General features: G+C 38.9%; 1 protein-coding gene across 2 annotated transcripts; it reads left to right on the top strand.

The window, feature by feature from the left end:
• The first annotated feature begins 118 nt into the window (after positions 1-118).
• On the top strand, positions 119-22734 carry TMEM87A (transmembrane protein 87A). 2 transcript variants are annotated; one of them, XM_033063034.2, is made up of 20 exons: positions 119-250; positions 1726-1783; positions 4465-4562; positions 5362-5478; positions 7135-7188; positions 7290-7346; positions 8266-8407; positions 9091-9152; positions 11156-11339; positions 12142-12241; positions 12962-13055; positions 13319-13390; positions 15057-15165; positions 16270-16328; positions 16545-16648; positions 16994-17067; positions 18216-18277; positions 19205-19260; positions 20434-20464; positions 20803-22734. In XM_033063034.2, exons 1-20 carry the CDS (start codon positions 119-121, stop codon positions 20842-20844), a joined length of 1707 nt encoding a protein of 568 aa, XP_032918925.1. In that variant the 3' UTR covers positions 20845-22734. The 2 variants fall into 2 exon arrangements, with proteins under 2 accessions (XP_032918925.1, XP_032918926.1); XM_033063035.2 differs by lacking the exon at positions 13319-13390 and adding an exon at positions 13953-14021.
• The last annotated feature ends 1089 nt before the right edge of the window (positions 22735-23823 follow it).

The raw sequence follows: 23823 nt of genomic DNA on the forward strand, positions 1-23823 counted from the left end.
CGGGCTGAGCCGGGAGCGGCTCCGCCCACCGCGGCTCTCGCCGGCCCACGGCCGCCGCGTCCCTCCGCGGGGAGCGGAAGAGGCGCGGCCAGCGCGGCGGCGGCCTCCGTACGGCGGGATGGCGGCGGCGCCGCGTTCCGGGGGGCGGCGGCGGCCCGGAGCCCTCCTGCTGCAGCTGCTGGCGGTGCTGCTGCTGGCGGGCACGGCGGGCGCTGGGCAGCGCTCCAAATGGCGGCTACCGGTGCCCCTGGTGAGTGTGGGCAGCGGGGCCGGGCCCGCGGCCGCCGGGCCGGCCGGTGTGGCGACGTCGGAGCGAACGTGTGCGGGCGGGAGGCCGCGGCTGCTCCGCGGGTCCTCTGCGAGCTCGACGGCCGCGGTCGGGGGCGCCCCTGCCCGGCCGCGCCTCTGTGAGCCTGACCCGTATCTGGTGCAGGGGCTCGGGGCCGTGGCTGCCTCCTGTCCTGCTGCCGGGCTTGAGCCCTCTCTGGCGGGTCGGCGGTGGCGGCAGGGAGAGAAGGCTTGTGCTGCAAATAGTCCGACGGGCGGCGGAGGGAGAGCCGCCCCCTTCCATGAGGCCCATGGAAGGGAGCGAAGGAGGGAGGGTCTCCCCGGCCGGTGCCCGGGCTCGGTGGGCCTGTGCGGGGGGGCCGCCCCGCGCCCCCCGTGCGGCCAGGCTGGCGGCCCGCACCGTCGGGCCTGGCCTCGGGAAAGCCGGGCACTGCAGCGCTGGACCGAGAGAGGTGTGGGCCTTCGGGAAGGTGAAAGGATTTCGGCACATCTGGTAAAGTCTACGTGCTTGAATTTGCATGGAGGAAAGCTGTTGTGCCTCAAATTCGGGCATTATCAGGCAGTGAGAGTAATACGCACTTTATTGTGAAGCTTTTGAGTTTCAGGAGCAAAACTGAAGGATCATGGTGTGTAGTCCTGTTGGTTCTTAGAACAGATTGGTTTTTTTATTGTTGTATGGTCCAGACCATCTCATCAGCAAGAAAATGGTCATCATTTCAACAAATGTCAACGTGAAGTTGATTCCGCTTGCAGATCAAAAAGCCCCAAGGCTCTTTAACCATCTTTAGGAGTATGTTGAAGGGTGGTGAAGCATGACTGGAAAGTCCAGTAAGTCTGGCTCCAGATTTGACATTTGCTTTCATTACTGTATTGTCTTAGAATGGAAGATGGTGTTTACTTAAGCTCAGTGACATTAGGCGTGATGCCAAAGGATTTTTGCATTTTATGGTTTTTTTTTCATCTCTTAGTGGCTCTGTAGACTATTACTATATACTTTTATAATTTCTTGGTTAACTTCAGGACTTCTCCTACCGTTCTCCTCTGTTAGGCTGGACAAACAACAACTCCTGGAATCCTGCTATAATCTTGCTTCTTAGTGAACCGAGGACATTTCATTTCCCTGTGTATTTAGACAAACAGTGTGGGCCTAGAGGCAAGGGGAAGGCTTCAATTAGGGGGTTGAACCAAGAGGGGAATTGCTTCATTAACTGCACTTCTAATTGAGGATTCTTGTCAATTACGCTAATTTGCTAAACTTACAAAAGTGTCGAAGCCCTACCTCTCATGTGTGCACTCGACCATAAGTGCACCTGGAAGACCACTAATAAATGGTAACTGCTTTTTTATCATTTTTATCATAACTTGTTTGACTTGTGATTTTAGGGCTGATAATACATCAAGCCCGCTAATATATCTTCCTTTTTTGTGCCTTTGCAGGAGAAGAAGTTTAGCTTTGGGAAGATTCTCTTCAGCAACACCACAATTTTCCTGAGATGTAAGTGGTCACAAGGGATTAACCTGCTCTCTGCTTTTTGACACCCTGCCTGTTTCTAATATTTGGAGCTCAAAACACTGTGAAGTGTGTAACTGCACTGGCTGCAGTGACAGCTAATCTAACACTGCAGGAAGACCACAGCTCTGATGTGGTTGAGTCTGTTAACAGCCTTGGACCTTCCCAGTTGTCATCTGTTTGAGTGGTATCAGAAGTTAATGGCTCTATTCATGTTCTCTGTGAAGAAGGCAAGATGGGCAGTGGGAGCATCACTTTGTTTCAGATAGTGGATAATCATGCGTGGGGTGTGCTGCACTCTTCTGTGAAGTGTGCTTTTCCTGTCTAAGATCTGTTAAATTCCCCTGTCTGGGAGATCTGGTGCCTGCTGGACAGGGGCTGTTTGTATATTGATGCTAATACAGAAAGCAATTTTTTTGAAGCCTTGTTCCTTTCTAGCTGAGTTCTTCTGGTGTGGTGAGGGAATGTTGCACACTGCAGCAGAGCTTTCCTGAGAGGTGTTTTCTCCTCCTGATCCCAGTCTCTGATCAGATCATTGAGTTTTTTCTGTCGAGCAAACATGTCGGCAGCCTTCCCATTTCTTCTTTGTTTTGCTCTTTGCTGATCTGGCCAGGTCTATGAGTTATGTAGGTTACTACTCCGAGGAGAGTTTCTGTGAAATACCCTCTTACCTGTGAACATGAGGGCAGCATCTAGATGACAATAAGATGTTATAGAAGTGAGTAGCTGAGTTAGAAAGGTGTGAAATCTTTGTTGTGCACTGCGAACACTTTCAGTGGTTGTTTGCAACACTTTTTAGCCTTCTTGCTGATGGGTTGTTCATGATTTTACTGAACACCTGTATCTCCTTATCTCCTTTTTTCCCCTCGTCTTAATTTTCGTTGTTTGTTTTTTTTTTTTCTTTTTTTTTTTTTTTTTCAATTGATATGGCATCTTGGTGTCGGATACTTCCTGCTTCTGACTGGGAAGATTGCTGGCGGCATGTACCGTTGTCAAAAATGAATTTATTTTTATTTACTTTCCTGAAGTACTGTTCTAGAAGGCAATTAATGTCTTTTGTGGGATTGTGATAGAAATCCTGCTCTCTGCAAATGAGTACAAAGACTGCATTCAAGTTGAATATTACTGGCTTTTGTTTGAAGGCTGAGGAACTTAATTTCCATATTGCTGAATTCACTAAATGCCACAGATACTTTTTCTGACTTTTGGAGTACTTCCTTTTCAAGGTTTCTGTAATTTTGATGTTCACAGATATTGCGGATTGTTCTAGTGACCTATTTTACCTTTATGAGTGCTACTGCTGAATATGTTTTTGCCTATTTATTTTTCACAGAGGAAGAGATATTTAAAAGGTATTTTGGAATCTTATTTTTTGCTAGCACTTTTTTTTGAGACACTCCTCATTTGGTCAGTTTTATCAGAAGAGCCTGTGTTATTAAAGAATCTACCCGTGTTACTGCAGTGCTTGTGCTGCCTTTTAGTTTTTTTTATTGTGCCCTCTGCAATGTCTAGGGCAATGTGGAACCTGTATGCCTTGTTTTCATGCTTACCAGAAGGTCTCATAAGGAAACTCTTTTTTTTCGGTGATTTTGCTTAAGTTTTTGGTGTTAGAAACTCAGTTGATGAGTTTTTAGCTGTACGTATACATGCTTTAGTACTCACAAAGTGTGAGATGGGATTAGTCAATTAATACCCTGTGGGAGGATTTTACCTATAACTGCTTTTCCTACCTGCAGTGGTCAGTATGGAACATTCCTTAAAAGTGTACATGTAAGAAAATTGTGGCTGCATCCTCTAATATGAATGTTGCCTGCGAAGTTGTGGGAACTTCTTAGCCACTGCAAGTATTCTGTTAACTCAAAAGAATTTTGCCATGTGCTGACTGGGGAAACACAAATGTAATCATCTAAATGGCTCTGCCAAGACTCTGCATAGTCACTACTCATTTTATTTAAGGGTTGAGCTTGCCTTCTTAACGTCAAATTCTCTTCATTGGGCTTTAGTTTAAGAGTGAGATTTGAAACACAAAACCCCACACAACCTTTCCTGACTAGGGAGAAAGTCTGTCTTTCACTTTCCTTGCATATTGTTATTCAGTAAATCGAAGTAGAAGGTTGTCTTACTGCTGTTTTAGGTAGCATTCCAGCTTTAACAGCATGGGCTAACGTATAGATACCTTGTTTGTCTTTTGGGAGGGTGATTGTTGACTGGCACGGTCTTACCTTCATTTCCTTGGTGATGGTGTTGGTATATTTAAATTATATGTGGAAACTGCTTAGTATTATCCTGTTCCTAGCATTCTCAGCCTGTTATATGTGCCTCTATCTCTGAAAGGGGGGCCCTTTTTGTGTATGGGAGTCACTGCTGTTCTCCTGGTTTGATATTTGCAGTTGCTGAAGCATCCTTGATTGTCTTCAGAACAAAAATTTTCCATTTTATCTTCAGCTCTTTAATAGAATTGTATAATGTTATAATGGAATTATGTTCACATGCTTCTTTCTTTCACTGAACAGTAATGAAGTACTTGGGAAAAATATTTTCTATTGTTTTGCTTTCAGTTTCATGTTTAAAATTTAATTATGTTAGTTTTGCACGGAATGGAAGGTAGATAGTGTCTTACATATCTCATGTTTGATTTTTTTGTTGTTGTTTGGTTTTTTTCTTAGTTGAAGGAGATGAAAAAGCTTGTGACCCCTCCCTGACTTTAAATGTTACCTGGTACTTAAGATACTCTGACTGCTACAATGAAGTCTTCAACTTTGGGGTAAGAATTCCATGGAAAGACATAGGTTATGACTTTTAGAGGTTAGCAGATCTCAGGAGGAGGGGATTAGAGATGTCTCTCTTGCATCTACATTGCGGGTTGAGCTTGAAAGACACATTCTTCCACTGGAAGATAACAAATGTCTGGAATAGGTTGAAATGATCAACAGCTTGCTGCTATTGCTGAATTTTTTGGGTTTTGAGTCAGGTGGAAGTGTTTGTCAAAATTGTTTTAAACCCAGGAACCTAAGTGAACACATTGACCCTAAAATGAGTGAATCTATGGTAGTTGAAAATATATGTGGGAATGCTTAACGACAATGAAGGGAAAAAATTGAATATTTACATGTTAAGTCTAAATTCTGTTCTTTAAGGATGCACATTGCAAGCATTATCAATTTGTACAAAATGTATAGTGTCTCTGTCAAATGTGGTAGAACATAATTGTGCTTTCTGTGGTTAATATTTTTTCATGTTCATTTAAATTATTAATTATGACAGTTGTTACTACAAATCCAACACAGGACTGGGTCTTCTCTCTTAAAAATAATTATGCAGAGTTTGTGTGGACGGAAGTTTATATTTTATGCTGCACCTCTACTTTTTAATTCTTATTCAAAGCCTGTGTACCATCATTGTTATAGCCTTGTGTGGTTTTGATGCCTTTATTATACTTAACTTGATTCAAGAGTGTGTGCAGAGTGAAACTATGGATGGAGCCCTCCAGGTCTTGCAGTTATCTACTGAGATAAACTATTTAAAATACTTGATGCTAACCTAAGTTCTACTCTGTTTGGCAGGATGAACAAGCAGATAACTATTTTGGGACTACAGCTGAAGAGCATCCGGGCTGGTCAGGATACTATGCCACTTCTTCTCTCTTCTTTCCAAATTGCTCTGAGCTCCTCAGGCCTCAGGTATGGGTAGAAACCTCAGAGTTTGCTCTACTGCCTTATGAAATATATAGAGAAGGTGATAATTCCTGTTATTGGCATCCTGTGTAAGTTCCACTGTAGATTGGAAGATACTTATTTTTATCTGTTTATGACAACCAAACTGTGATGATAATTTCTTAATTTTCCTTCACTTCTGGCTTGCTATTCAACATTATGCTCACGGTAGTGGAAAAAAACCTGAACCAAATTACTGTATAAGTGATGTACAGTGCAATGCTTCTTTTTATTTGTAGTTTTGTATTCTCAATTTGTTTCATTTGCAGGAGGCTACTGCTAGCTGAGTAAAAGCATCAGCGTAAAGATCCCACTAAACTTGAACCAATAAGGGACTGGCATTTATTACTCAAATTATGCTTATTTAGAATAATGGAAAGGAGTGTTGAAAAATGTATTACTTAAGCACTCATGGAGTAGGAGTGCTAGAATATGTTTGAAAGAAATCAAAAGCAAGAAGACAATGCAAAATTAGCATAGGGAAGTAACGTGCAGACATCAGCTCTACACCAGGTATATATCAGCAGGCTGATGATAACACCAGTCTAATGTGCTGTCTTTATTTAATGGTATCCTTAAGAATTGAAGGCAAATTATGGAGTTTTGCATTTGTGTTCAGCCATTCCTCATTTATACAAAAGATTATGGATAGAAAATACTGGGAAATGTCTCCTAACTATTGAACCTGGTGTTGTGGGTTGCTTTTTGGTATTTTTGGTTGCTTGGGTTTTTTTATTAAGAAAAAAAACGAATACCTAAATACGGCTTTTAATGATCTGCTTGCATGCCTCTAATTCCTTTGATGTGCGAAGATGGCTTGAAGAATTTTTAAAAAGAAAAAAGAAATTCTATGATGCATACTTTTTATGTTTAATAAGATGAGAAGTGTCAATTCTGCTTTTACTTGGATTGGTAGAAGATATCTTTTGGATTTACCTGTGTAATGTGGGCTTGGGCGTCCTAACTAAACATGCTCATGAAAGTCTTTAAGGTTTTAAGTTTTTGAGTAAGTTTACATCCAATTCCTCTGGAAAGTCTGTGGAATTCTTAACAATATATTCTTGTCAGATACTAATTTCTGAAGTTTCACAGCAATTTCTTCTCTAAATGGTTCAGCTTTATCTCCTTGTGGTATAGCAGTTTCACTAGATTTTGAGTCACTGTAGTTCAAGAGAGTTGGAAAAATCTGGATCTCTAATAGGCACCCACTCATTTAGGGACTTAATTTTGCATAGGTTAAGCCAGAAATCTCAAAACCCTGCATCTGTTTGTGGGGACTTTATCTTGTAATGGGGATACCCAACTGAGTCATATTTCAAAAGTGAAATTAGCTTCGCTACAATCATGTCTGGTTTCTAAAAATAGATACCTGTTATTTGAGGGGAGGAAAAATAACTCTCAAATTACATAACATTAGGTATTCAGTACTCCCTGCGGAAATGGACAGTTGTTTGATTTAGAAAAATGAAAGCTCTCCAATACAACTGTTCAAAGAATAATAATATTTACTGGAAGCTTTTCTGGAAATGTCATGTTAAGGTGTGAAGTGCCTATAAATGTTAAAGTGCTTATAAAGTGTCTATAAATTCTTTACCTTTTCTTTACCTTTTTTATGTCGTGCAGATTTTCTATAAGGAATTTGTTCATCCAGAGCCTCTCTCACCTGAGAAACAAGAGGTATTTTTCCTTTCCTTCTAATGAGTGAGTGTAGTCATGGAAAAGGTAGTTTTGGCATATTTACTTATTAATTTTCCTATGGTTTTTTTCTTCCCCCTAAGGGCTTAAAGGACAAGAAGGAAAGTGCAGGAAATCACTCGATGGTGACAGATAAAACTGTATGTATACTGAATTTAAGCATGGCATGTAATTCAGCAGTCTTACTTTGTTTTGGTTTGATTTTTTAAAATTTGTATTTCTTTGTATAAAGACTGGCTGGTAACATTTTCTATGGTTTTTTGACATCTGGAATTTTTTAGCTTGAAAGTAAATGCTGTGTGGAAAAACAGAATAACTGCTTCTTCTGTATGTGAAATGCAGAACTGATACCATTAAAACCAGTGGTATAAATTCAAAAATACACTTGTTTTTCCATTGTAGTTTAAAATAGTAATAGAAATTATCTTCTTTAAATGATGACTAATTCTTATAGAATACATTTGGTTTTGTCTTCAGTCAGTTTTTTGAAATGTTATTCTTACAAAGTTGACTGTTTAGTTTTGATTTTTATGTCCCTTAGTATATTTATTATATATTATGTTCAAGAATTAACTAGGGACAATTTTCAAAATAACGTCAAATTGAATGTCCTGGATTCCAGGAAAGAAAATTTATTTTACTTCTTGTGTACTTAATAAAGGACCATTTAATTTAAAGCTAAAATATAAGTAGATGTGTGCAGTTGCAAAGTAAAGAATCAATGCAGCAAGAAAAGGTGGTATTTTAAAGGCAACATTTGTGTATATAAATGTACCCATTTTCTTTCAAGTTTACTGTGTTTCTAAGTTTTGTGTTAGTTAATATTAGTATAAAGGTTTTTTTAAACATATGGGATTTTTTTTGCTTTGGGTCTTGTAGTCAAGAGGTTTCATAAAAGAAATGTATGCTCTCAGTTCTGAATTTCTCTTGGAGTGGCCATTATAAAAAAAATTTTTGCTTCAGTTCTGCATTAGTCATGGGAGTGGAATACACGTAGGTCTTTTCTATCTGTGCTTTTCTTGTCTTCGCACTGTTTACATGGGGATGTTTTATTTTCAGGCAATGAATGCTATTATCAAAACCTGGCGAGATGGGCCATATATATTTATTGTGCAAGCTACAAAGGATTCTACTGCCAAACTTAAAAGAACTGAGAAAACAACACCTTCTTCAACAGGCCCTCAGAACAAGCCCTGTACAAGTAAGATAGCTCTTTATACAGTAAACTGAAAATTTTTATGTATTCCCAGTCTAATTATTTTAAGGTACTTTTAGTATATACTGTATGGTTCAATTTCATAAGACACTGTCTTTCACTTCACATAGGTAGAATATTACCATGGCTCATTTAAGAAAAGAGATGATTTCTTCTGTCTTGAAGATCCTAAGACTGTTGTGTCAGTTTAGCAATAGAAATCAAGAAAAGTCAGTCCCAAGCATTTCAATTTTTAGGCTTGGTGTTTTGTTTCAGAAATGTGGAGCCCAATATAGTGATCTATACTAAGAAGTCAAAACTTGGAATACAAAGATCATAATTATCACCTTGATACTATATTTAACAGTGCATTGATAACCTATTCAAACTTTAGAGAAGCTTAAAAATCCTCTTAAAAAGTGAGCTTACATATGTCTCTGAGTTTTTCCTGTTATACATGCTTCTCCAGCAAAAATTACTTTTAAGTACTGCCATGAGTTACTTGGTAATAGGGTGTGGAATTTTAACTGCATGCTTTTGGGTGAATATGTTAGCTTTCTTTATTAAAGTGCAAGTTAGGTTTAAAGGCCATGTGAAGATGTGGAATTTCTTTATACTTAAGTGAAAGTCAGTTAAGTTCCGGCTTCCTCCTTTTGGTCTGATTTGGTTGTTGGATTGTCCCTTGACAGTGACAATAGAACTGAAGGGGCCGTATGAGTATCTTTCACTTGCAGACTACCCTCTGATGATTGTAAGTAAACCAACTTGTTTTTGATCTATAAAATTGTCAGTTGATTTGAATGTCGATTAAAGACTCTGCTGTCATACTTCAGGAAGCACAGAGCCAGTGTCTCAGGAGAAAAAGTTACTTACCTGAGGTGGTTTGATGGGCTATTTTTGGTTGGTTGGTTGTTGTTGGTTTTTTGGGATTTTTTTCTTTTTTTTTGAGCGGGTGGGGGGGGATTTTTTTGTTTGTTTTTTTGCTTGCTTGTTTTTGTTTTTTTGATTTGGGTTTTTTTTGTACTTAGTACAGGCTAAGGAAAACACACAGATTTCAATTGCTTGCATGTGCTGTCAATGTTGTCCTTCTCTAGATTGTTTGAATTAATGGTTGTAAATTTGTAGTTCCTGAAGTTATCAGTATTATTAGCTCTAAACTGAGAGGTTTTACTGGTTATTTACTGGTTTACTGTTATTCTCTTTACCTCATATATTAGAAAATTTGCTATTCTCTGCTGTTGTTTGCAGCTACCCTTTCATTTGTCACTGCTTTCTTTGTTCTTTTACAGCTTAATCTTGCTTCCTCCACCAGCTGTCTTACACCCCATGAGGAGGTCTTTAATACTGCCTAGCTGTGAAAGCATAGTTGAACTACAAAGAGCTAATCCCCTTTTTATTCAAAGGAGTATTGACTTAGTTTCTAGTTTCTCCTGTTGAGAAGGCTAAACAATAAAAGAATTTAAAATGTTTATGTAGTGAAGACAGACTTTAGCTGGGGATCAATAACAAGTAAGGTCTCTAACCTGACTAAATTGGCAAGAGCCGGCTGTCAATAGTGGAGCCTGGCAGCATTTTTGAAACACACATTTTACTTCCTGCAGAAGCAAAAAGCCTCCAGCAGCTCTGTTGAAGTGTAATTCACCAGTGTGAGTATCCCATGTGACAGGACCAGAAAAGAATATCTCTGAATATTTTCTCAGTGGAGTTTCTGCATGTGAAACTGTGTCACCTAGGTTCTTACCATTTGAGCTGCATGGATTGGTCAGGTGTGAAAATGTGTAAGGATCAGTAAACTACTCCCCTAAGAAAGGTGTTTTCAGTTTGTGAAAGTTTTGATGGCTTGTGTATCTAATTTCAGTGTTTGCTTGGCTTTAAAAAAAATTTTTAAAATCTTCCTTCTGAAAGAGGAGACTGCTTGATTACTAAGCACTGTCATATGTTTTGGTTAACTGCTTCCTGCTATTCGCATAGTCTTATTCTCTCCTAATTCCTCCTCTTAATCTTAGTCTCCTTTTGAAAATTTTAGATTGCTTTGGTATGATTAGAAAATTCAGCACTGAGTAACATTGTCAAGCTTATTATTTGCTGTATGAGACATACCATGCAAAGTTCTTCTGAATCAAGTAACACTGAACCAAACAAAAACCACAAAACGCTAATATTTAAATGAATATCCAGATGTCTTTCTCACTGTGGGTTTTTTTGCTGGCCTGAAACTTGGTCAAAAACTGAGTTTGCTGGAAATTAACTTTTGAAAAAAGTTATCAAATTATTTGAACACAGGGCATATAAGCATTAGTTGCTTATCTCTGTTCTGTGAAATGGTGTCTACAGGTGGCCTGTGAGTTTATTTGTACAGTACTGTAAATATATGATGAAGTTATTAATAGAACAATATGTGGGCTCAAATAGAGTTTCTAATACTTTATGATTTATTGAATTCTTAGCATTTTGGAATCTCGTAGCATGTATGTTCCTTAGTAAAAATTGCCTGTGGATAAATTGGAAGACTATTCTTCAAGGGGGAAATTGCACAGAAATTCTATTATTCCCTTTGTTCCTAGTGAGAAATTAGACTCGCATTGTTAAAGAGTCCAGAGAAGACAAATGAAACAATGCTTGTCTATTTAAAGAACTTCCAAAGTTGCTATCCTAGGGGAGAAAATAGAGTTGTCTTACAACTGTGGAATGGAAACAAGGAAATAATTTTTCTATGTCTGAAGTTGCTATTTCTTTCTTCTTTTTGTGTTACAGTTTTTCATGGTGATGTGTATTGTATACGTATTCTTCGGGGTTCTGTGGCTTGCGTGGTCAGCCTGTTACTGGCGGGATCTCCTGAGGATCCAGTTCTGGATTGGCGCCGTTATCTTCCTGGGAATGCTGGAGAAAGCAGTTTTCTATGCCGAGTTCCAGAACATCCGCTACACTGGCGAATCCGGTGGGTGGCAGTTGCATTGTGCACTTTAACTGGGGGCACAGCACTAATGCCTTATGCTACATCGGGGTAGCAGATACATGTTAACTGTACGATTACTTGAGGATTGTTTCAAAACTAAGAACAGTTTTTGCATTTTTATATGTTGTAAACATCATGATCTAAGTTCTTCTAAAGCTAAAATGTTGTTGCTTTCTCTGACTCCTGAGAGTAGTGTCTTAGGTACATAGAATGCGTAGAATTCTGTGCTGCAGTGCTGGTTTTAAGTTTAAAATAGGACTTGCTCAGTGTTGCTTGTAATTAATTCTTCACAACTGGTGTTGGCCTTGAAAAGACACTTTGAAACTCCTTGTTCAACATGACAGTATTGTAGATAACTCTTAGTATTCAACCCTTTGCCTCATAATCCATTTTAAGAGATTACCTTTATGTAAAGCTCTTTAACGCTAGTTTTGAGTTTCAGGCTTGATGCGTACAAATGAAACTCTGCTGGTAAAATCTTGTTATGACTTTGCTAATTGGCCATACCCAGTTAGCATGGTGCAGAAGGTTGTGTTGGTTGACTTGTTTGGAAGAATATCCAGGCTGGATGTAAAATTTTTCTGTATGTTATTTTTTGCCAAGTGACCTATCTTTTCTGAAAGCTAACTCCAGATGTAGATAATAAAAAGACTATGAAAGCAACTAACAAAAGGCACTTTAAGAGTCTACTTTGTATATCTGCTCTTGTACTATAATTGCATGCAGTAGCTAATAAAACAGATACTATATTTTAATGACCTAACTTCCTCTTTGCTTTTGGTAGTTCAAGGAGCAGTAATACTGGCAGAACTTCTTTCCGCTGTGAAGCGCTCGTTGGCTCGAACTCTGGTCATCATAGTCAGCCTGGGATATGGGATAGTCAAGTGAGTAATTCTGTTACAGGTTTGTTGTGTTCTATTTAAAGGGGGTTTGCTATTGGTTTTTAAGAATTTAGGGCAGTGTTATATATCTCCCTGTACTTTGCTCGCTAAAAAGTGCTTTAGTGAAGTGCTCTGAAGATCTAACCTTCTTCACTAGTAAGCAGAGACAGTTCCATACTGTTAGTACTCTTCTTTCCATCTACTTCTGTGCGCTGCTGTAGCATGGGTTTCTGAGTTATTGTTGAGATGCTCCACTGACTGGAATGGGAGCTTTATGGGCCTGCCTTCTGGGTGAGGGGAGCTTTTATAAATGTGGCAGGTCAAAAATCACTGATGGGGAGGGGATCTGCTTCAATGAGATTGTGACTCATTTGTCCGTCCACAGCTGTATTCAGTGGTGAAAACACATGCTGGGTGGCAGTGGGAATTTTTGGCAAGTGTGGGTTTGCTGGGGGAACTGGTGAAAAAGTGGGATGAGACTTAGTGAAATGGTCATAAAAAGCTAAACAGGTTAATTATGAAACAGGACTGTTGCCAGTTTCTCCCTTAGTCACATCATACCATAAGTCAGAATGAATAGTAAGTTTCAAGTACCATAATAGTATTTCTGGATCTGGATGTGACCTTTTATTCATATGCTTCATACCTTATGTTCAGATTCAAGTTGACATGACGTCACTTTTTGTTCCCCATTTAATCTGAGATTCGCTTTGTTTCCTACAGGCCTCGCCTTGGAGTGACTCTTCACAAAGTAGTTATGGCTGGAGCCCTTTATCTGTTATTTTCTGGCATGGAAGGTGTCCTTAGAGTCACAGGGGTCAGTAATAACTACTTGAATTTTACCTTATGCCACAGACACTATTGGCTGTATGTACTTGTGTGAGCAGCTGCTTTCCTTCCCCCTCCCCAACAACAGCCAACCCAAACTCCCACTGCTCTGGTTTTGGAGGCTGAGCCTGGGGAAGTGTGTGTGAATGGTGCTGCTACTGGATTCAATAAGTGCATCTTGGGATGTAGATTTCTGTTATTCTGTTTTTGGGATAAAGTACTTAACCTGTTGTATATTTGATACTTTTCCAGTTTTTCTATGACACTGTGGCTCTGATAGCAAACTTGGCCCTGTCCATGATTGATGCCTGTATTATTTTGTGGATATCCTTTTAAAAACTGCAGAATGTATGACCTTATTCATAGCTCTTTATTTCTATCTTGTACTTGCAAGGAATAAAAGCTTTTGCTTGTTTCTGTTAGGACTTTGATAAGTTTATGATGTACATGCAAAAGCAAGTCTTGCCTTTTTAGTCAGACTCATAGTTGCCGGTGCAGCTTTCAGTTTATCCATGGATAGTGTAAAAGATTTAATTACTACATCTCTAACAAGCTGGTTGCTAGTTTTCTGTAACAGAAGTGGCCAGAGCAATTAATCACAGCAATTGCCTTAGCAGAGACTCCTTTTAACAGTGCTAGATTGACTTAATCTGAAAAACTGCTTCTTGCCTTGCTGGTGGAGAACTGAGAACTGACTATGTGGTATTGTCAGTTCCTCTCTGTGCATTGGACTAAACTCTTGGTTCATGTCCTATGTTTCTGTTGCAAAACCTGGAACTGTTGTGGTGGTATATTGGTGGTTTCTCATAAAACAGCCTGATCCTCCTTACTTCTCTACTTTATTTTCTTTTCAGTTTGTTCTTATTGGCTCTTTCTTTGTCTCCAGGCCCAGAATGATCTTGCCTCCTTGGCTTTTATTCCCCTGGCTTTCCTAGATACTGCCCTGTGCTGGTGGATATCCTTCACTGTTTTACTTGATGGGGTGTGTTTTCTTTTTGAATTTGGTTTTTTTTTTTTTTTTAGTCTTTTTTTGGCTGAACTTTTTTTAAAAGTAAGATCCAAGTATTTATTTTTTTATACTTCTGGTAAAGGTTATAGAAGTTCTGTAATCGAGTGTTAAGGTAAACTTCTGCTGCCTATTGCTTAACTTTGGTTGAACTGGATGTGTCTGTGTAAGCTGCTTCAGAACACAGTCTGTTGTCAGTCTCTCTCTGTCAAGTATGAAAGTAATTTTTACTAGTGTAGCGTGTCATGGCACCAGGGCAGTAACCTTTGAAGAAATTACTCAATTTGTGTTTTGGGGAGAAGGTTGCTTAGCTTCATCAAACCTAAAAGTCTTTCTGTAAAATTTGAACTAGTCTTGAAGTAAGTGACAAAATGAGGCAGTGTTTATTTCTTGTGTCTTGACATATTCATTCCAAGCAACCATGATCTTGTGTGACTTTAGCAATTGACATCAAATGCTGAACTTGTGTATAGCAAAATCCCTGTAAAGTGTTCTGAGACAAAGTCAATCACAAAAGCTCTATTTGAAGTCTGAATAGCTTGCTGCCCAACTGTGACAACCACAGTTCTCCCCTGTCATGATATCTCTCCTAACCACTTGTTTTGTCACTGTAGAAATAAAAGAAAATGTGAAGGCACTCATATGCATTAAATAGATTTTAACCAATTTCTAGTTCATATTTTACTTTTCATTTATCAAAAGCACAGCCAACTCTTTCCTGAGGGAATGGGCCATAGTCCAAAATAGAGGCTTGGATACAATCTTTGTGTGACAAGAGTTAGAGGTGTAGATGACTAAATAACATGAAAAGGACAGATTTTGCTCTGATACTGTTGTCATAGACCATTCTCAATAGAAAAATCATCCTAATTTTTTGGAGGGGTAAGTGTGTGATTGAGAGAGCTGTTGATCATAAGGTCTGTGTACTCCGAAGTCTGTGTGATCAGCTTGTCCCTTCAGAGAATTTTCCTTGACTTTCTGTACATATTCATCAGCTTAACTCAAACAATGAAGCTGCTAAAACTTCGAAGGAATGTTGTAAAACTCTCTTTGTATCGGCACTTCACCAACACACTCATCTTGGCAGTAGCAGGTAAGCAGAAAATTATTCCACTTATTAAACCACTTTTCATTTCCATATAGGGCTTGATTTGGTCATTACAGCAAATTTTAAGTTTGGTGACCTTTCTGTAAGCACAATCAAAATTTGTGGTATGTCGAACACTTGACCATTTCTAAAAGTGGGTCTTTGCCAAGTGTTATGTCGATATTTCAGAGACAGTGGCTTATTAGTCCTGATGTTAACAAGATCAGTAGTTCTATGCAGCTCCTCTAACAGAGCACTTTTGTCCCACTTCAAGCTGCCAGGGGCAAAAGTTTATTATTATCTTATGCTGTTAACTTCACAGAGATACTTCTTGCCAAAATTGCAGTATCACTGTATACTATGGGATTTTTAAGATGCCTGAAGATCAGAGTGATTCTTGGAAAAACTGTATTCTTTGTTTTGTGACATAATGCCTTCTATTCTAGGAGAATACAGATTGAGTTTCTTTTTATATGTGATGAACTGACCTTTGAGAATAAATGCTTCCAGGTTCTCTGCTATCAATACAAGGAGCTGAAAATTTCTAAAGACTGTGCTTTTTTATTTAAACAAAAACTCAAAAAAGTACATTCCTTCTGAAAATTGGCTCTGATGAAATTCCTTTCAGCACCTGGTTCTTAGTCATCTTAAAATACTTTAGTGGAGGGAAGTCTCTTCTAAACCTGTGGTAAGAGCATAGTTAGAGTGTTGGAGCTGTTGAGTCAGGATCTGAAGGCTTACGGCATTCAAGCAGATCAGATTGTTCAGTTACTTCAGAGTCAGCTTCACTTTTCAAGTGATAATGAAACCATGGTTTGAAGGCTAGATAAAAGTGACATAAGAATAATGAATTTTGGCTAAATACTCCATATTTGATTTATGCCTTGTGTCTGTGAAGAAATGTGAGTAAAATATACTAGTCTAGGCCTAAATTTCTGTATAAGGTCAGTGCAATAGATCCATATCTTGTTTTCCAAAACTATTAAATTGAATTTCAAGACTTGAGTATTCAGGTCTTTGATATTTGTTTGGGAAGCATGGTCCTGTTAGTGGGGTATTTGAATTGGCATCTTTTTAGTAATAAGCAGCTTGTTTGTTTGAATATTGCAGCATCTATTGTATTCATCATCTGGACAACCATGAAGTTCAGGCTGGTGGACTGTCAGTCGGTGAGTTTATATTAAATGCTTTCTACAATTGCTGCCTCTTGATAAGTTTGTATTTGGCGGTGAGATTGGCACATAGTGAGAATTTTAGCCTGTGATGATGTTGTGGGTAATGAGCCTCTTTGACAGATGCCTATAGTTCAACCTTGGAAAGTGATGAGAGCATGAAATTTCTCACTTCACAACATTTTTCAGTTGTGCTGCTGGTTTTCTTGACAGGACTGGCAAGAGCTATGGGTGGATGATGCCATCTGGCGTTTGTTGTTTTCAATGATCCTTTTTGTCATCATGATTCTGTGGAGACCATCTGCTAACAACCAAAGGTTCATATTTTCTTACCTCTTCCTGAAAATGCTGTGTTTTAGGAATGCTTGTTTGTTCAAAAAGTTCTGGTGGGTGATGTTTAGTTGCTGTACACTGATCAATAAGGATACTAAACAGAGTGTGTAGAGAAAGGTAAACCTGGAGAAGCTGCATACATAAAATCATTCTGTTCCTGGTACTCAGCTTATTTAAAAAGAAGTAACTTAAACTTTGTTTTTAAGACTGATAATAAGCAATCAATGAGCTAAACAAAATAATCAAGCCATGTATATGTTGGGGTAATGGATCTCTTGGGAGGCAAGAGATAGAATACTAAGGGAGCTTGCTTTTTTTCACTTCTGCAGGTTTGCTTTCTCACCACTGACAGAAGAGGATGATGATGATGAGCAGAAAGAACCAATGTTAAAGGAAAGCTTTGGTAAGAGAAAAAAAAAAATTCACTCTATTTCAGTTCTGTGGAGGAAAGTGTCTCTCTCTGGCAAAAATTGCCATTGATACATGGAGTTCTAGAGGAAACTGGCTTTATGTTTAGTATTTACATTGCCTGTTTAATTCTGGGATTTTCTGTTGACACTGAAAACACTGCTACTGCTGTGGTTGCTTTGCCATGTCCAGTGGACTTTGTTTGATTAAATATGTCTTAGATTTTAATCCAGCATGATGACAAGGAGCTCTTGGATATTGTTGCTAGGCAGTGGTTTAGTGTGCAGTTCTCTTTTAAAATCCCATTTAAGGATTTTCATTTATTATCTGTTCTCTGAACTTTGAAATCTTCATTTTCTACGTTAGGTCTTAGCATAGGAATGTCCTGTGTAAATGTAGGAGCAAATACGTTTATTGATGAAATTGTCTGTTGTAATACCTCTCTTTACAAGGTGTGTAAAAAGTAGGGCTACATGCCTACTGCTGTCTGTCCACAAATCAGTTATCCTGGGATATATCAGTGCTGGGATATGTCAGTGCTGTTTGGCTTGTTTAGGAGAGAGGAGAAGTGTGTAATCCATTAGGTGCATTTGGCAAACAAGCACTGTCTGGTTGTCTGCCAGGCTAGGAGATGCATGTTGCCTCTTAGCCTTTAAGGCAACCAAGTGGCTGGTTAGCAGTCAGCAGGTAAAATAAATTTCAGGAGTTGTCTGTGTCTCAGAGACTGTTGCTGAGGCTGGAAGGGACCTCATCCTGTCCAAGCCCTCTGCTCAAGCAGGGACACCCAGAACACATTGCTCTGGACCTTGTCCAGATGGCTTTTTAGTATCTTGCAAGATGGAGGTTCCACAGCCTCTCTGGGAACTGTATCTGAGTTTTCTCCTGCTGATATCTGGCTTAACTAAAAGGACTAGAAATTTATATTTCCTGGGTAAAACTGTAAAATTCAGGTAAAACTACATTTCTCACCTACCAGAAAAAAATACTGCAAGCCTTTCAAAGGGGAAACAGTATAAATCATTAGCTTATCTAACTCTGTCTCTTTGATGAAATGTCCTGAATGAACACTCAACAGTTTCCCTTACAGTCTATGAACAATTATAATTCAGTTACCCCAATCTTTTTTTCGTCTTTTGGCTTCAGAGGGAATGAAAATGAGAAGTACAAAGCAAGAACCAAATGGGAATGTAAAAGCAAACAAAATTGTGAGTATGACCTCTGTACCTCAAAGAATATAAGATTCATCTCTTCTTTGTTTACTGCCATTAGGAGCACATAAATATGCCAAGTTTTGAGGCAGTAAATGTGAGCTTTTTGTTTGTTTCAGTGTGAGTTAGTCAAAGTATAAGTTAACACAGTACTGCTGAAAAGAAAGTAAATACATGTTTCTCATGAGATTTCCTGTAAATACAGTGTGAATTTAAGAATTCAGTCTGTTCTTTAGAAATATAGAAGTGTAGATAGTACTGTATAATACAATATTCTGATAGTGATTAATGCATTATTTTACAAGTTTGTAAGTTTGAGTAGGAGGCTGAGCCATATTTTAAGCAAATTGTCCTCTGGTTTTGAGATTTTTAATTGATTACATGAATGGGGTGATGTGTATATTTTTATGTACCTACCTAAATACTTTAGGGGAGGATGCATTTTTTCCATGTGGCTTATAAGCAAGATGTTTTCACATCCATGTAGGAGGCCTAAAATAAGTCTTGGAATCTTTCAGTCTTTAAAAACCTGTAGGAACCTGTAGGGATTAATTAAAGTAGCAATTGTATTTTTGTTATTAGCATTGTTTTTCTTGAGGGTTGATTGCAGCTGTATACTACTTACCTGAGGACAGATAAGATGAAATCAATCTTTTCTATTTTGCAAGGGGGTGGTGGTGAGGTTTGCTACAGAGTTCACAGCAAGTGGGTGGGTTTTTCTTTACTTTTTTTTTCCTTGAAATGTGTTTTTTCTAATCCAGAAATTAAATTGAAGTCGGTTTTTTTGGTTTTGTTTGTCTTTAATTTTTTAACTGACATAAATACATTGGCTTTTGTCAAGTAGGCTGAGAAGAAAAAGGCTTGCATATGACAGCATTGTGGAAAAACTGACTTGTGTTTTCTGTTTAACTTCTGTATTTGTAGCAAGAGGATGACCTGAAGTGGGTAGAGGAGAATGTTCCTTCATCAGTGACAGATGTGTGAGTATTTTTGTAGTCGCAATAAAGGCAGGTTCCTTTCCCACATGAGTACATTAGAATGCCTTATCACTTGTAGGCTGCACTTCCATGGGCAGAGGCTGTGTCCAACCTGGCACTGCCTCTGATCCCTTGTATGCAGTCTGCTGGGGTTGCAGACTGACTTTGAGAACAGTCCCTTGGAATGTGAAACCACAGACTGGTCTGTATTTTACTAAAGTTAAAACAATATACATAAATTCGGAAAACAACAATCAAACTCCTTTCTAGTGCTCTGAAAAGAACTTTGAATAGCTTGCTGAATGTAAACCATGGAATAATGTAATTCAGTTTTCAGCTTTTTTTGGAACATCTTATGTAATTTTTGTGCTTGGATAATACAGTCAGCTGTGTACACTCTATCTCTTCTGCTTTTAATAACTCTTACATGCTAGAAGTGTCAGTGCCTGTGTCTACATTTTTCATAACAAAACCAAAGTTCATAGATAAGTGCATTCACAAATTTGAATGGGTAATTTTGGCAGAGTATCTGGATTGAAGTATGAAACTTGGCTTGAACATAGGTAGAGACAAATTAGGTGAAGTTTTAAGAGGGAAGAAAGTGCATTTTCTCAATTGAATTTGGTTTTCCCAGTTTTAGTTCCTTATTTTTTGAAGACTCTAGGATTCCTTAAGAAAAAAAGGACTAGACTGGTGTAAGCTAGGAAAGGGCACTTTGAGGTAATTTGCTGCAGATTTTTCTGTTTCTGAAAGTGTGATCAGGGTTGTGAAGAGCCAAGATCCCAGTAGGTGGGAGATCTGTTGTAGCTGGAAAGGCTGAAGTACCAGTGGAACTTGTTTGACTTCTGGGACATGTTTTTACAACATGGTCCCACATTGTAAATGTCTTCAGTGCAATTCAGCAGTAGGAGTGAAACAGCTTATTTCATGGCAACTTGGAAATTGTTCAGTTGGTAATAAGCATCATAATAAAAAAAATTTAAAACTGTGAAGGTCATTAAGAATACTCCTTGGGCTTTTTTTTGTGTCTTTCTCTAATTTCTGTTAAATTAAAAGGTCTGTCTTCATTGGTTTTTTTTCTGTGCCCTAAAAAGTAGCCTAAGGTTGAAAATGGTTGTCAATATGCTCTTAGCCTGTGCTCTAATTGTCTTAACTTCTTTTTTTCCCCCACTGCAGTGCTCTTCCAGCTCTTCTGGATTCAGATGAGGTCAGTAATGAAATCTTCAGTTCAAATTAGTCTTCTGACATGCCAGGGGAGTCACGAGTCAGCTGATAAGGTCTTGGCTTATTAGAACTGGACTCTGCTCATGTCGGTGCAACAGTAAAATACTGCAAGAGGGAAGGGATAGTGGGAACAACCATGATACAACTTCTTAGAGTACAAATGTATTCTAAATATGTATTCTAAAGTAAGTGGTGTATCTGCTGTGTAAGTTGGACTCCTGACTTAAAATGCATATGAGTGTCGTTTGTTGTGAATGTGCATGTTCTGAATAATGTAAATCTCCTGGGGAAAATGACAAGATTGGGTATTTTCTTTTCCAGGAAAGAATGATTACCCACTTTGAGAGGTCCAAAATGGAATGAAGGAGTAGCTTTTTGCTCTTGGAAGTGGAGACACCTCTGTTAAAGTTGCTTGGTGGAGCAAGTGCATCCTACTGATTTGATCTCAGCCTTGAAAGTTTGATGCTTTAATGTCATGGAGGGTGTCTTGCTGTGGAAGAAGTTCACAAGGACATTATAAACCTTTTGGAAATTTGAATTTAAAGTTGCTGCAAGTTTGGATTTTTAAGCAGTTGACATGTGTACTATTCCAGCACCTTCTGTAACTTTTCAAATATTTAATCTGTGAAACTAAAATTCCTAATGTCTGCTTGAGGAGTTTATATTTCAGTGTTACAATTGACACTTAGAGGTGAACTGCCTGTACCTTTTTGGGGGGAGGGTTGGAACAGATAGAAATAAGCACTGAAGAAACAACAGACCCATTTTTTGGTAGATAACAACTGCTGTTGTATGTCATGTGTTGACTATGCATGAGAGAGTTTTAGAGAGAAGCTCCTGTTGATGAGGAAAATTAAGATGCCAGAAAGGAAATATTTAGAAAAGTTACAGTGATATGAGTTTTTAACAAAATCAAGTGCAATTTTATTCATAACACTGTGTATGAAAGATTTTCTATTTTAAATGCCAATGGCCTGTAGGTAGCAGCTGCCTAGAGCTAACACACTTGCTGTTGTGGCACATCTCATTGCCGGCAATGTGGTGGATGCCTGGAAAAATTATTTGCCCCTACTTTTCATGTGTTGCATGATTTATTTAAAAAAAAATACCCAAACAAATAAAACAACAAAAGCAAACATCGCCAGAACCACTCCTGCAGTGCTCCACAAGTGCTTGACTACGTGTTGAGCACATATTAAGTGGATGTTTCAGCCGAACTCTTCTCCTTTTATGTGTAACATCTCCCACCAAGAAGTTGGCACTCCTCTACGAGAAGATGGCATTGCTTTCTGAGGGTGCGAGCACTGCCTGCCTTACTTGAAAGAGGATTTACAGGGAGTCCACAGTGCTGGGACAGTTCTGCTCCCAGTGTCTGTTTAGAGTTGCTTCCCATGTAAGTGATTTAATGCTGGGCTTTCCTGTCCCAATTGGTCCCTGTGGCCAAGAGGTACTCTGAGATCACTGTGTTTCAGTTGAAGTTGCAGGTTTCTATTCTATATAATTGCATTTTGTTTCTTTTGAAATGAAAAAGAGCTTTTGGACAATGTTCTGGTTTCTGCTTGGCTGCAGCAGCTGAAGTTGCAATAACTTCCTCATAGAAACCTGTCGTGGACTGTATGACAAAAGCTCTAATTTGGGTTCATAATCTTTAAAACTGATGATTAGGAAGCAAGCAGCTGCTGGGTATCTAGGAAGCAGATGTGGCTGCTGCTGGGACAGCATAGAGTGTCAGCTTTTCTGGTTCTTCTCATAGCTATGTCAGCAGAAGTGAACATGTGCCTGTACTTCATTCCACTGTAAGGTCTGGTAGCTTAGCTGTAGCTCCCGTTTATCAGCAGTTCAAGCTGAAACATGGCACTTTACAGTAGAGCAGCTGAGGCACAAGGACATAGCACCTTCTGCTAGCTGTGTTGTGGGGAGGGCAGAGGGGCAGAGAAAAAAAGGCTGTAGCACCTCACTGCTTCTTGCAAGAGTTGCTTAATTAGAAAACACTTCTAATTTGCTATGCTTAATTGATATAGATGAAAAAATATTACCTCCATGTCCTTCTGGGGAGAGGAAGTTTTGTGAAATAAAGCTACACAGAGCTTGCTATTTAATTTTTTTTTTGTTTTGTTTTCATTTTTAAAGAAATCCTATTGTTTTGGGTTGTTTGGGTTTTTTGAAACAAATAGGTAAAAATGTTCTCTACTGCAAGCACAAAAGTTTGTACGTACTATTTAATAAAGGCTAGGCAAAGAGTAGAAAGGCTCACATTGTGTCCTTCCAGTTTCTTACTCCCTCTTCTTTGACATGAAGTGTTATCACCTTCACAAAGCTGATGCAATTATTCCCCATAGTTCTTTTCAAGATTGAAAATGAAGCCTGTCATTTGAAAAGCTAATGGAAATAGGGCAAATCATAAATTTCTGGAAAAAGTTAGAGAACCAACCAGTTTCCCTAATTGTATTAATAGTTTAGTTAATAATTTAAAAGCTAAAATAAACATAGTAGCAGCATGGTGCTTTCAGCCCCTGACTACAGGGGTCTTAGGCAATCCTTGCAGCCTCCTGCCCTTCCATTCTTATACTCACTTCCAGTAGGGAAGGGAGCTTGTTGACCCCTTGGTTAGCAATTTTTGTTTTTTCACTTGTTTAGCAGAGTTCTGTATTGTTGGAAAGTAACACCTGCTTCCTAGCCTACAGCAGGTGTGTGCTGGTACTTGGCTGAAGTCTTTGGGAGAAGCTGTGTGAGAGCCCAGCTCCCACAGAATTGTGCAGGCTATGGCATTGTCATTGCAGGAGAGATGGCAGTGGATGAGATGTGGGTGAGGAGCAAAAGGTGTTTGCAGGTTGCAGCAAGGTGGCCTCTCCCTCAGTAGCATGTTCGGTCAGGTACGCTGCTGGTTCTGAGGGATGTTTGCCTCTTCTGAAACTTGATCTTGCTGCTAAAGTCATATTGGCTCCGTGACTTGGAAAAACTCAGAAAAGCTTCAGTGAGCTAGCTTGCTTGAATGCTTGAAACCAGAAATCCTGCAGGTTGTTACCTTTAATTTTGTAGTCAGGGAAGACAATTCAAATGTATATCCCTTCTTTTTAAAAGTAAACCATGCAAACGTTCTGAAGACTTGGTGAGCTAGAGGGAGAAAATATCTAGTCTTAGGTCTGCAAGAGTTCTTCAGAAAGCTGTTTGTAATAATGTTCTACTTGCAGAAAAAGTAAATGTCTGACAGGAGTATTTTACAGTTCTTGTGCCTGATTAGTTCTGTATGGATTTGTTGTTTATTTGTGACAAGTGGCTGTTGGAATTGTAGCATACATCTGCATACCATACAGAAAACTAGGAACATAGTGAAGATGATGT

The sequence above is a fragment of the Catharus ustulatus genome, chromosome 6, assembly GCF_009819885.2.
Source record: "Catharus ustulatus isolate bCatUst1 chromosome 6, bCatUst1.pri.v2, whole genome shotgun sequence".
In the NCBI taxonomy this organism is placed as follows: Eukaryota; Metazoa; Chordata; class Aves; order Passeriformes; family Turdidae; genus Catharus; species Catharus ustulatus.